General features: G+C 40.1%; 1 protein-coding gene across 5 annotated transcripts in view; it reads right to left on the bottom strand.

Annotated features, from left to right (window-relative positions):
- Positions 1 to 14,351, bottom strand: part of RIC3 (RIC3 acetylcholine receptor chaperone) — a 63,544-nt gene that overhangs the window by 15,967 nt on the left and 33,226 nt on the right. For all 5 annotated transcript variants that reach the window (XM_059408912.1, XM_059408892.1, XM_059408902.1 and 2 more), the window contains one exon: positions 12,342 to 12,435. In XM_059408912.1, the coding sequence (XP_059264895.1) occupies positions 12,342 to 12,435 (94 nt within the window). The remainder of the gene's footprint in view (positions 1 to 12,341; positions 12,436 to 14,351) is intronic.

The raw sequence follows: 14,351 nt of genomic DNA, 5'->3' as shown, positions 1-14,351 counted from the left end.
AAGTTAAAAATAGAGCTGCCCTATGATCCAACAATTGCACTACTGGGTATTTACCCAAAGGATACAAAAATATTGATTCAGAGGGGGTACACGTATCCCAATGTTTATGGCAGCATCATCAACAACAGCCACACTATGGCAAGAGCCCAAATGTCCACTGACTCATGAATGGATAAAGAAGATGTGCTATACATATACAGTGGAATATCACTCGGCCATACAAGAATGTAATCTTGCCATTTATAATGACATGGATGGAGCTAGAGAGTACTATGCTAAAGGAAGTAAGTCAAATACCATATGATTTCACTCATATATGGAATTTAAGAAAGAAAACAGATGAACATAGGAGGGGGAAAAGAGGCAAACTAAGAAACAGATTCTTTACTATGGAAAACCAACTGAAGGTTACTGGAGGGGAGATGGGTAAGGGGATGGGTTCAGTGAGTGATGGGGATTAAGGAGGGCACTTACTGTGTTGAGCACTAGGTGTTATATGTAAGTGATAAATCACCAAATCCTACACCTGAAACTAATTTTTCACTGTATATTAACTGGAATTTAAATAAAAACTGGGAAGGAAAAAAAAGAGGCTATGTGCTTATCACAGAGCTCTGGCCCTGGGATGCACGTGTTACTTCTCTGGACTGTACTCAGTGCATTTTCATTTTTACTGAATGAAACAGTCTTGACTCTGTTTCCTAACTCATGGAAAACCAGAACTCCTAAGAGTTCTTAAAAGAGATAGGTTGGCTAGGAGAAGCAGAAACAGGCAAGTGAAGCTTTCCTAGAAAATTCTAAATAAAAGCATCCTCTTTTACCTCTAAACAAGCATATTCCTATTGTCCGTATCATGTATGAGGCAATCAATCATGGTCTGCCTCACAGCTTCTGAATTTACATAACTGTTTTCATCGAGTCCTCATTATCTCAGTTTCGTCTGATAGTCCTGGAGGACGCTGGAAAGTTCAGGACAGTACGGGCACTGTGCCATGAACAATGCAAGCACTAATAAGTATGTGTCAGTTTAGTTGGTCCCCATTTCCTTACCACCTGTTTTCTCCCACCTCCCTGAAATCTGGCTTCTACTCCATCATTATACCAAAATTTGTGAAAATCATCAATAATACTTTACTCTCAAGTCCAAGAATCTTTTTCTTTTTTTTTAGCATTTTATTCTTCTTGACTTCTCTGTACTGTGGGCCATCCTCTCCTTGCAATGTTATATTCCCTTGGCTATTGAGACCTCTGTATTCCTCCCACTTTAACTATTCCTTGGACCTCTGATCCTGGCTCACTCACCCCCATTCACCTCCTAAATACATGGATTTTCTGAAGGCTCAAACCTTGGGCTCTCACTTGTCCATTCTTACAATCATGCCTTCAGGAAGCAGACCCAGTATCACAAATTAAACCAATCCCTCTACATAGATGAAACCCACACTCTACCTCGAATCCTGACTTAACACATGAAAACCAGTCTCAAAACTCCAGTGATCTAGGCCTTTCCACTTAGAAGCCTTGCTATTAATGAAGTTAATCTTAACTTTACTCTTCAAAACCAGGGCTTAGTTGGCCCAGGATGAGGAACAGCTGCATGAGCAGCCAGGTTTGGAGAGGCTGGACAGAGCAGATTTCAAGATGCTAGAAAAATAGAAGGTCAAGTTAGAAGATACTTGATCAGACTTTGAGTATTATAAACCCAGAGGAATCATCAAGTTCTGAATCTAAAAGCAAAGCAGAGAATGAAACAGTTTCTTTCTTTCTTTCTTTTTTTTTTTTTAAAGATTTTATTTATTTATTTGTCAGAGAGAGAGAGGAGCGAGAGTGAGCACAAGCAGACAGAGTGGCAGGCAGGCAGAGGCAGAGGGAGAAGCAGGCTCCCTGCTGAGCAAGAAGCTGGATGTGGGACTTGAACCCAGGACACTGAGATCATGACCTGAGCCGAAGGCAGCCGCTTAACCAACTGAGCCACCCAGGCGTCCCTAGAATGAAACAGTTTCTTACAACACCATTCATGATTAGAACAGAATTCAGACCAGCAAAAGACTGCAATCAACTGCCACACAGTATGATGTACCTCAAGAATTTGATCTCATCTCTCCCCATGGCCCTTACTTAGCTCTAGCCAAATGACTTCCAAACTTGTATCCTTGGTCCTGACCTCAATGTCCAAACTTCCTATTGTTGTTCTACAACATACATAGATGTTCTGATCGCACCTCAACCATAATCAAAGATGAACTCAAAGCCGATCCTTATACCAAAGTCCTGTTTTCTTTCTCCTTTTCTATGTTTTTATGTTGTCTGGTATCATTTTCCTGGTCATTTGGACCACAAATCTCCAACTCCTCTATCGCTTTCTTCTCTTTCATTGCTATTACCTAGTTTTCCTTTTGGGGAACCAACCTCTCTTTTGCTCATAGTGCAAAGGTTAGAGTGAAGTTTTCCATTCCCTTACATCTCCTTCAACAGTGGCCACATGGCCCACAGCCAATCATCATACTCAATTCCTCACTACAGTGACTGACTCAGTGATACACACAGGACCCAAGTTGGACCAGTTGTACTTTCTCCTAAAACTGAGTGTTAAATGCAATGAAGCCAGATCTGAAAACTTTTCATGTTAATTCATTGACAGCAGACCTTGAAGAACCTGTCCATTTGTTTCTGTCCTCTAACTCCCCAGAGCTTCTCTGATTCCCCCTCTTTCTGAAACCTGGATTTTCAGCTATTCCTTTCATATTGTGAACTAAGCCATAGTTTTCCAATAAATTCTGTCATCTTCTCCAAATTTTTGTTACCCAGAGTTGGCTATTTGCTACCAAAGATTCCTGAAAACAGCCTGTAATTTTTTAAAAAACTCAATATTCATTTATCTAAGTAATCTCTATACCTGACATGGGGCTCAAACTCAAAACCCCGAGATCAAGAGTTACATGTTCTTCTGACTGAGCTAGCCAGGTGCCCTCAGCCTGAATTTTTTTTTTTTTAAGATTTTATTTATTTAAGAATGAGCGTGAGAGAGAGAGAATGAGAGAACGAGTGGGCGGGAAGGGCAGAAAGAGAGGGAGAAGCAGACTTCCTGCTGAGCAGGGAGCCTGATGCAGGACTCAATCCCAGGACCCTGGAATCATGACCTGAGCCAAAGGCAGATGCCTCACTGACTGAGCAACTCAGGCACCCAACAGTCTGTGATTTTTTCCCCCTCCCTTTGGTCAAGTCCCCTTGATTTGCTAGAGTTTTTTCCATACCTTCTAGCATATAGCTGCTCTACCTATTACTAGAAGAGTTACTTTTCTAAAGTACAGCAGATCACATTTCTCCTCAAAAGCCTTTATAGGCATTCCACTATAAAGACAATGAATTTCAAACTTCTCAGCATACATACCATCCAGGGCCTTCCAGTCTGGGCCCAGTTTATTTTTCTAGCTTTTTCTCCCCTTACTTGCTCCTACCCATTTACTCCAACTCTGATATGTTCTACTCCAGTTACTCAGGACTACATACTGTTCCAAAAACAAGTCTTGACTTATCTTGTTTGCTGTTTGTGCTACTACCCTCTCTTCTGAAATGTCCCCCCGCCCCAAACTTTGCCTGAGGAGATCACTTCATCCTGCAAGGCTTATCCAAATTCCTCCTTTTCCACAGAGCTTCTGTGATAGACAGAATCATGTTCCCTTCCCCAGTCTCCATGAAAGTCCACATCCTAATCCTTGGAACCTATAATGATGTTACTTTATATAAAAGGGGACTTACAGCTATAGATAGATTTAAGGTTGGCCCTAAAATAGACATTATCCTAGATCATCTGTGAGAACACATGTAATTATAAGGGTCCTTAAAGATGGAAGACAGAGGCAGAAAAGGTCAGAGTAATAGATGTAAGAAGGTTGCAACCCACTGCTGCAGACCTTGAAGATGGAGCAAGGGGTCCACTGAGCCAAGGAAGGTGGGAAGCTTCTAAAACCTGAAAAAGGCAAGGAAATGGATTTTCTCCTGGAGCCTCCAGAAGGAAATGCCGTCCTGCTTCCTTTTTAGTCCAGTGTAGGACATCTAACAGATCTGTGAGATGAAAACGGTGTTATTTTAAAGCATTAGGTTCATGGTCATTTGTTACAGTGGCCACAGAAAACTAATGCCATCCCTGGAGTACACTTACTCTGACATACAGCTCCTTACAGAGAAAATAATAACTGCCATTGACAACCACAGAGGGCTGCAAAGAGCAAATCAAACTAGGTGCCAGAGAAGATATTTCTGAGACAGCCTGCTTTACCTGAAGTACTTTCTTCAGATTTACCTCATTTATTCTTTAACAGACTAAATAATTTTATAATCATCTCAAATCAGAAAAAATTTCAAAATAACACACAATATTAATTTATAATAAATGAAATCTTGCCATTTGCGACAACATGGATGGAACTAGAGCGTATCATGCTTAGCGAAATAAGTCAAGCAGAGAAAGACAAACTATCATATGATCTCCCTGATATGAGGAAGTGGTGATGCAACATGGGGGCTTAAGTGGGTAGGAGAAGAATCAATGAAACAAGATGGGATTGGGAGGGAGACAAACCATAAGTGACTCTTAATCTTACAAAACAAACTGAGGGTTGCTGTGGGAGGGGGGTTGGGAGAAGGGGGTGGGATTATGGACATTGGGGAGGGTATGTGCTTTGGTGAGTGCTGTGAAGTGTGTAAACCTGGTGATTCACAGACCTGTACCCCTGGGGATAAAAATATATGTATATAAAAAATAAAAAATAAATAAAAAATTTCCCTCCGGGGGGGGGGGGATGCTCAGAAAACAAAAAATAAAAAGGAGCTTACTCAACTTGATAAAGGACAGCTACAAAAATCGTACAGTTATAGGATGCGGGGGGTGCTCAGTTGGTTAAGTCCCTGCCTTCGGCTCAGGCCATAATCCCAGAGTCCTAGGATTGAGTCCCGATCCCGCATGGGGCTGCTTACTCTGCAGGGAGCCTGGTTCTCTCTCCGCCTCTGCCTGTTGTGCATTCTCTCTCTCTCTTTGATGAATAAGTAAGTAAAATCTAAAAAAAGAAATCAGACAGCTAATATCCTACCTCATTCATTCTTTCAACATGTTCTGACACAGTCAGTGCACCAGCACCAGGAATACGAGTTTGAACAATGAAAATTTCCTATCTTCAAGAAGATTACAGGGCACAAGGGAACACAGAAAAGTTAACAGAAGATCAGAAAGTAATAGGGTACTTAAAATATTCAGCCAGCCTAGGTGGCATGGAAGCACATCAGAGGAACACTGAGCTGAGTTTGAGGTTCAGGATAGGATGCTAAGAGACCTATAAAAAGAGTTAAAATAAGGGCATGTGGGATGGGAGTCAGGGAGAGAGTCAAAAAGGGAAAAAAGTATCTGCAAAGTCCTGGAAGCAAAAGAAGATGGGTATTTTAGAGGAAAAGCAGTAGTCAGTGTGGCTGGAGCACAGAGAGAATGAGAGAGGAAGATAAAGCAACAAAGGGCCATGGGTGTAGGGCCATCTAGGATAATACGGCCATGTAGGGCCATGTCACCCATGACCATTTAAGCCAAGTTAAAGATTCTATTCTTTTTTTTTTTTAAAGATTTTATTTATTTATTTGACAGAGACCACAAGTAGGCAGAGAGAGAGAGAGAGAGAGAAGCAGGCTACCCGCTGAGCAGAGAGCCCGACGCGGGACCTGATCCCAGGATCCTGAGATCATGACCCGAGCTGAAGACAGCGGCTTAACCCACCTAGCCACCCAGGCGCCCAAAGATTCTATTCTTTACTAAGAGCAAGAGAGACCTGTTAAAGGGTTAAAACAAACAAAAAAACATAATCCATTTGTTTGGAAGAGAAAGTGAATTGAAGAGAAGCAAAATTAGAGAAAAGAAAACGACATGAGCTACCACATGATACAGGCTTGTCCTATGTCAAAAGTAAAGGCCTAAGGGCAATATCCTTGATGAACAAAGATGCAAAAATCCTCAACAAAATATAGCTAATTGAATCCAGTCAAATGCTAAAAGGATCATTCACGATGATCAAGCAGGATTTATTCCAGGATGTAAGGATGGCTCAATAGCCACAAAAACATGAAAAACTACTTTAACAAAACAAAGAATAAAATTATTCTGACCATCTCAATAGATGCAAAAAAACATTTGACAAAATTCAACATCTATTCATGATAAAGTCTCAACAGTGAGCTTAGAGGGAACATACCCAATATAATAAAGGCTATAAGATGAACCCATAGCAAACATCAAGCTGGAAGCTTTTCCTCTAAGATCAGGAATAAGATAAGAATGGTCATTCTTGCCTGTTTGTTCAACATAGTACTGGAAGTCTTAATCTCAGCAATCAGATAAAAAATAAACAAAAGGTATCCAGACTGGTAAGGAACAAGTAAAACTGTTCCTATTCCCAGATGACATGATACTATAGATGGAAACCCTAGAGACTCTACCAAAACCTATTCCACCTTTTTCAGTAAAGCTGCAGGATACAAAACTAGTATACAGAAATCTATTTTACAGAAACCTGCATTTTATATACTAACAATGAAGTAGCAGAAAGAAAAATTAAAACAATCCCATTTACAACTGCACCAAAAAGAATACTTAAGAATAAATGTAACCAAGGAAGTGCATGTGAACAAGACTAATACCATCTTGCACAAATCCACCATGATGACCATCCGTGACCTGAGGCCTTCTTTGGTATAGCACTGCCCCCCAACACATCCTCTTTATTTGACCACACCCTTAGGTACACCCTTGAGGTATAATGTCCTTGATATTCTCTGGAGATACGACTGTGATCCTAAAACATTTCCTCCCAGGTTTCCCAGCATATACTCCCCAGTCTCTAAGCCTATAAAAGCAGGGCTTATAGTAGGTGGGACTGTGGAGATCTACTGGTCTTGCAGCCACCCACAACACACTTCTGCTCATAACTCCCTTTAATAAACCCATTTGTTATCAAACTGGATTCTTCAGCTTTTTTCTTCCATATTATGGCTCCTTAGGCCTTTGGAGATCATTTTGCATATGCCTCCCTTCCATAGAACAAGGTTAAAGACCTATACTCTGAAAACTAAGACATCAGTGAAAGAAATTGAAGACAACACAAACAAATGGAAAGATACACCACATTTACGGATGGAAGAATAACCTCAAACTCAGCTAGGTGTTCCTCTATACTACCCAAAGCTATCTACAGATTCAATGCAATGTCCATCAAGACACCAACAGCATTTTTCACAGAACTACAACAAATATGTAGGGAACCACAGAACACCCTGAAAAGCCAAAGCAATCTTGAGAAGGAAGAACAAAGCTGGAGGTATCACAATCCCAGATTTCGAGATAAACTACAAAGTTGTAGTTATCACTTTGGTACAGTAAGGTACTGGCATAAAAATAGACGTAGATCAATGGACTAGGATAGAGCCCAGAAATAAACCCATACCTACAACAAAGGAGGCAAGAATATACAACAGAGAAAAGACAGTCTTCTCAATAAATGGTATTGGGAAAACTGGACAGATACATGCAAAAGAATACAACTGAACCACTTTCTTACAACATACACAAAAATAAACTCAAAATGGATTAAAGACCTAAATGTGATACCTAAAACCGTAAACTCCTAGAAGAAAACATAGGAGTGGCTCAGTCAGTTAAGCTACTGCCTTCGTCTTGGGTCATGATCCCAGAGTCCAGGGATCGAGTCCACCATTGGGCTCCTTGCTCGGCGGGGAGCCTGCTTCTCTCTCTGCCTCTGTCTGCATTTGCGCGCTCTCTCTCTCTGACAAATAAATAAAATCTTAAAAAAAAAAAAAGGAAAACATAGGAAATAATTGCTTTGATATCAGCCTTAGTGACATTCTTTCAGATATGTCTCCTTAGGCAAGAAAAACCAAAGTAAAAACAAATTATTGGGACTACACTGAAATAAAGAGTTTTTGCACAGTGAAGGAAATCATCAACAAAACTAAAAGGCAACCTACTGAATGGGAGAAGTAATTTACAATTGAAATTTATGATAAGGGGTTAATATCCAAAATATATAAAGAACTTTTACAACTCAACACCAAACTGCCCCCGCTGCAACCAATAATTCAGTTAAAAATAGGCAGAGGATCTAAACAGATATTTTTCCAAAGAAGACATACAGATGGCCAACAGATGTATGAAAAGATGCTCAACATCACTAATTAGGGAAATATAAACCAAAACCGTAAGATATCACCTCACACTTGTCAGAATGGCTAGAGTCAAAAAGATAAGAAATAACAAGTGTTGGTGAGGATACAGAGAAAAAGGAACTCTTCCTTTTATGCTGTTCGTGGGAATGTAAATTGTTGCAGCCACTGTGTAACACAGTATGGAGGTTCCTCAAAAAACTAAAAATAGAAATACTATATGGTCGAGTAATTCCACTACAGGCATTTACCCAAAGAAAACAGCAACACTAATTCAGAAACTATGCACCCCTGTGTTTATTGCAGCATTGTTTACAATAGCCAAGACATGGAAGCAACCCAAGTGTCCATCAGTGGGATGGATGGATAAAAAAGACACACACACACACATATATACTCATACTATATACTATAAATATATATAATTATATATAACACACATATATATACATAAATACACACAATGGAATGCTATTACTAACCCATAAAAAAAGAGTGAGATCTTGTCATTCACAACATGGATGGACCAGGAGGATATTATGCTAAGTGAAATAAGACAGAGAAAGAGAAGTCAGACAGAAAGACAGAGAAAGACAAATATCATAATACTTTATCACTTACATGTGGAAATCAAAAACAAACAAACCCCACAGAAATAGACTCAAATACAAACTGGTGATTGTTGGTGGGGGGGAATGGGTGAAGTAGGTAAAGGACACTATTAAGAGGTATGAATTTCAGGTATAAAATAATTAAGTCATATAGATGAAAAATACCACATAAAGAATATAGTCTATGATACTGTAATAATGTATGGTGACAGATGGTAACTACACTTACTATGTAATGTATAAACTAACAGAACACCGTATGTCAACTATATATTTTTTTAAAAAAGCATTCATTCACTCACTTGCTCATTTTTCCATTTCAACTAACACTTTTTTAGAGCCTACTGTTGACCTGTGGTAGGCTCTGGGACTAACAGATAATCTCTGCCTTAGCAGAGCTTAGAGTCTTTTGCAGGGAGACAGACTTATTAGTTTGAAAGAAATGACAAGACAGGATGACTGAAGAGATATAGGAAGTGAAGGAAAAGGTAAATCAAGGATAATACTGATTTCTGCTTTGGATGATTAAGTAGATGGTGAAGCCATTTTCAGAGATGAATATTAAAGGTGGAGTAGAGTCAGCTGGGGATAGATGATGATTCTCATTTTATATATTCATTCATTCAAAAGACGTTTATTAACTGAAGAAGGGAAGATCATCTATGAGACATTTTCAGTAGGATCCTGAATACAGAAGTCAGGAAATGAGGAGACGATCTTAGCAAAGAATGCCATGATTACCTCTTCTACTATAATACATGTTCAAATGCTTATTTCAAAAGTGAGTATCTATCCTTTTTCAACAATTAGGATTTCCTTAGTATCTACTATGTGAACACAATGAACGAAACAGATTAAGTCTGTCCTCCATAAGTTTACATCCCAGCAGTCCATGCCCTAAATCTACAGCACTACACACGTCTTCAGTATGCCTGCTATGGCTATCTTCTGCCCCAGGCTTTACCCTCACTGCTCCCTCAGGCCACACCATGCTTCCAGGAGGTGAAGGATTACAACCAGACATGCTGCTCCAGAAAGGAAATGTTGCTGATCCTATGGACAGAAGTAAGGACACCTTGATTCTGATCCTTTCCTCAGTCTTTATGTCCTTGGGAGGTATACTGTGCTTAGTATCAGGCATAACATGATACAATAAGAACCTTCCACAAGGCTTAAACACATGCACAGACATATCGCTCACAGGTAAAAGTTGTCTAAAAGTTTTATTAGATAATATTAAAAACCTTCCCCATATTTTGATTCTTACATAAGCACTGAGATGAAGTTTCAGAAACTGTGTATTTCTGGAATTTTAAGAAAATCTTACAATTATGGAATTGACATTCTATAAAAGGAGTTCAAAGGCATAAAGGAACATGTCTTCTGTGTCTTAAATCCTCTCCTAGACTCCTAGAGCCTGGAAATGTGTTCAATTTTGATCTGATGGAAAAATACTGGGATATTTGGGGCTCTTCTAATAATCATAAAAACACAGACTTGTAGAAGAACAAATGCCACAACACTAAGGTTAAAGGATAGAAATATAAAAAGGAAAACAACATAAAACATGGGGCTACCAGGACCTTTCAGCTTGGAGGTGAAGTCTCATAGGGACTACCTATAAGGATATGAGGTGTTGGATTAGGAGTGACAGGGAAAAAGTCACGTTTTTAGGATTGGAAGATTACAGATTTGAGAAAGGGAGCCACAAGCTATGCTCTCTGCAGTGGAGGGAGAGCTGATCCCTAGCTCCTGAGAACTATGGTGGAAAATGTTTTACACAATCATTGTCATGTGGCAGGCTGGAATTGATGGGTTCTCAAGGAGTCTACACCTTAACATCCCACCAGGAGTAAATGTTCTGAGCTAGGACCTGTGGCCTGAAAAATAATGAGATGGCACAACTCCAGCATCAGGGTGGGGACAACTCCTCTGCCTTACAGAGAGGTAACCCTAGCACAAAGCAGAAAGTCAGGGTCACAGTACTGCATTGCTGACTTGGGCAATGCACAGATGGTACATACAGGTGGTAAGGTTGAGCTATGTGATTTGAGCTAAGGGAGTGTGAACAGCAATAATAGTGAGAAAATATCTTCCTCTGGCTTCTTACTCCAAGGCCCAGTTGTTCAGTCTCCCACGTGGGAGGCCCTGCCCACAGGTTTTCATCTATGGTTTTCATGACCCTTAGGTGTGGCATGTGTATTCAAATGAACCAGAGCCAGGGTAGAGATACTTTTGAGGGGCAAGGGTCCATAAAAGGCTGGTAGTTCCCCACCCAGACTTGAGTAGTACAGGGTAAGAGCAGAAAAGATCAGAAAAGTATTGTTGCGCAAATTGGTTTAGTCATTCCTACAAATACTCTGACATTAGATAATGTATATGAAGTGCTTGACTCCGAGCTGGGTTCTTAGTAAGTACTCAGCAAGTATCAAATTTTACTACACACTCACTGAGGTATACTCGTGCGTACCTATGTACACATTCCTCTACCACTCTGGCAAAGAGTCTGCACAGTCACTCTGCTTTCTTGACCAAAAGGTGGTCAAGGCTCCTGGGTGCAGATAGGCAAGGTTTAGCCACATAAATGTCATTTCAGCAGCACTGTAGACCGACATTGTAGAAAAAGCCCAAGCCAGGGAGCTGCAACCTGAAGATGTTCACTCTTGCCTTATCTAGTCAAAGATGCATAAGCTGGGGCCAAGGAGCTGAGAAAAGGATACAGGGCACAGGACCACCGAGACAGCAAACAGAAGAGGCCATGGTAGAGCAGTTTTCTGGGGCGAAGACTCCACTGTGAGCCCACAGAGCCGCAGGAGAAACATTTTAGCACATAAGATTTTGCCACTCACGTCCCAGCTCTTCCTCCATCCTTGTCAGAGGCCTAGAGGAGACTAAATCCCTCTTTGTTCTCAATCTCACATTCTGGCTTTTCCTCCCTCGCCTTCCCACATCCATATTTTCTTCCTTTTTGCCTGCTTTCATCAACCTCCTGAAGCCACCTTTTCAGATCTTCACCCAGCCCTGTCACAGGAAGGCTGTCTCCCATGTGGGGCATCCTAAAGGGCCAGCTGGACTCCTGACACCTACCTGACATGTCTAATCCAATTCTGGCATAGTCAACACAAAATACAAATGCCTAATCGGATCATATTTGCCTTCTTCTTTTTGTCTCAAGCAGATTTAAAAAGGCATAATTTTAGGTAAAATCAGATTATTATATCAGCTATGGAATCATCTTCATTAGAACCTGGTTATTTCACCCTGCAGAACTGCTCATAAACCTCTCCTCACAGTGATATGCACAACACTGAACAAAGACTCTTGAAAGCTGAGACTCTTGAAAGCATATGGTATGAAAATGGAAATGCTTAGTGAGAAATAATATGTAAATGACAAGTATGTTGACAATTCTATAAAATGGAAGTAAGTGCTTCAGAAATCAAAGAAAAGCAAAATTTTTAATGGATCCTCTAAATGGGTAATAATCTTGAGTCCGGTTATATGAAAACCTACCTTTCACCATTAGGTCCCACTCTGTTGATTAATTTTTCCATAGCTTCCTCTGTCTCCTTCAGTTTTTCTTGCAGGTGAACAAGCTCAAAATTGGCTGAAAAATAAGTATCAGTCTAAGAAGCTCTTCTTAGAAGCTCTTTTCTGAAACTGGCTGGCTGGGACGCCCTGTGATAATTCCAGCTAGTTCAGAGATTCAGCTGATCCAATCAGGACACAAAGTGTACCAAGGTGTGAGCACTGAGATCTTAAGGATACATGTGTAGGGAATAATGAACAAATCACTCCTCCTCTTACACATAGAAATACAGCAGGACCAGCTAAAGAAAATACATGAGAAAAACAAAACAAAACAAACCTCAACATGGTCACCCAAGAGGAAAAGAAGAAGATAGACCTATCTTTTCCAATCCAAATGATGCTTGAGGGTAAAAGTACCGAACCTGCAAGGTACTTTAGAAAAGGAGTTAAGACTCTGAGATGAGCATTCATTCACCTGTGTTTGAAAACATCTCTAAGATCACAGTCTCAATGCTGCATTTCTTCAATAGGGGACAAATTTTGAACTAGGGCTGAAGCCTTCCTGCCCAAGGTTTCCTACCCTTGTCATTTGGGGTGAAGTGGTATAACCCTGGCCCACAGATTCTCAAGAAAGATCAACAGAGATCACCATGATCTACTGACATTAACACTAAGACCCTAAAAGTAGAGCAGAAAAAAAATAGATCAATTAGTACATTAGTACTAATGTACTTCTGAAATGAACTTTAAGGCAATAGGAAAACAAAATGCTATTTATTATGCAAATAATCCAGTTTTTCTTCACTGTAAAATACTGTATTAAAATATTGTATTGTCTTTTAATACGTCTAGAACAAATTTTTATGCATGCAGTTAACATCTGCAAAGTGTCTAGAGGACTCTGCCACATAAATGCTTAGGTTATTTTTCTTTTCTGCATGATTCAAAACAGAAGGATAAGCAGATATAACTGCTACATTATAAAACAGTTGTTCTTAGGAATTTTTTATTCTACTTCCAATGCATTATGTGACTGGATACAGAATTTGCTATTTTTTTTTAAAGATTTTATTTATTTGTTTGACAGAGAGAAATCACAAGTAGGTAGAGAGACAGGCAGAGAGAGAGGGGGAAGCAGGCTTCCTGCTGAGCGGAGAACCTGATTTAGGGTTCTATCCCAGGACCCTGAGATCAGGACCTGAGCCAAAGGCAGAGGCTCAACCCACTGAGCCACCCAGGCATCCCCAAAATTTGCTATTCTTTGACAGAATCCAAAAATCTCTTAATAATTATTTTAGCAATGCATTTACCATCACTGCTGGTTTGATATTATCTCAATTAAGAACACAAGAACTTTCTTAAAGAATTTCTTGAATATTTCATAAGATTTCTAAAAAGGATGCAGACTGTGACTAGGGTATCTGCTTCCATAGAGAATCTGGACTAAATCCAAAAAGCAGTTATGGCCGAGGGCAGATCCTTCAGCGGCTCAGCTTCGCTTCATTTTGCTGCTGTCTCTCTTTTAAAAACTTCTGAAGAGGCTTCATTATCCACAGGATAAGGCGATTTGGCCTCCAAGGCCTTCGACAACATGGCTTAACCTACCTACTCCTCAAGGCCTTCTTTCCCACAGCCGTCCTATGTCAGGCTGTGTCTTCCTCAAGCCGTCCGGTCTATCGGACAGGACCCAGCTCCAGGTCGCTTCCCATAAGACTTTCCCCAAGTCCCCTTTTAGATAGTAAACTTTGCACAAGTCATTTTTCATCCCAGACTATGAATTCTTAGGGGGAAGAGCCATGCCCTATACATTTCATTTCCCCCAGAGAGCATAGAATATTCTACTTGGCCAGTAAATACTTGATGAACATGTTTTATGAGTCAGAAGTATTATTATTTTTCTTAATAATTAAAAACAAATTTTTATAAACATATAATGTATTATTAACCCCAGGGGTACAGGTCTGTGAATCGCCAGGTTTACACACTTCACCG

The sequence above is a fragment of the Mustela nigripes genome, chromosome 1, assembly GCF_022355385.1.
Source record: "Mustela nigripes isolate SB6536 chromosome 1, MUSNIG.SB6536, whole genome shotgun sequence".
Taxonomy (NCBI): domain Eukaryota; kingdom Metazoa; phylum Chordata; class Mammalia; order Carnivora; family Mustelidae; genus Mustela; species Mustela nigripes.
Note: the sequence above shows the minus strand (reverse complement) of the source record. Positions and strands in the feature narration are given on the sequence as shown.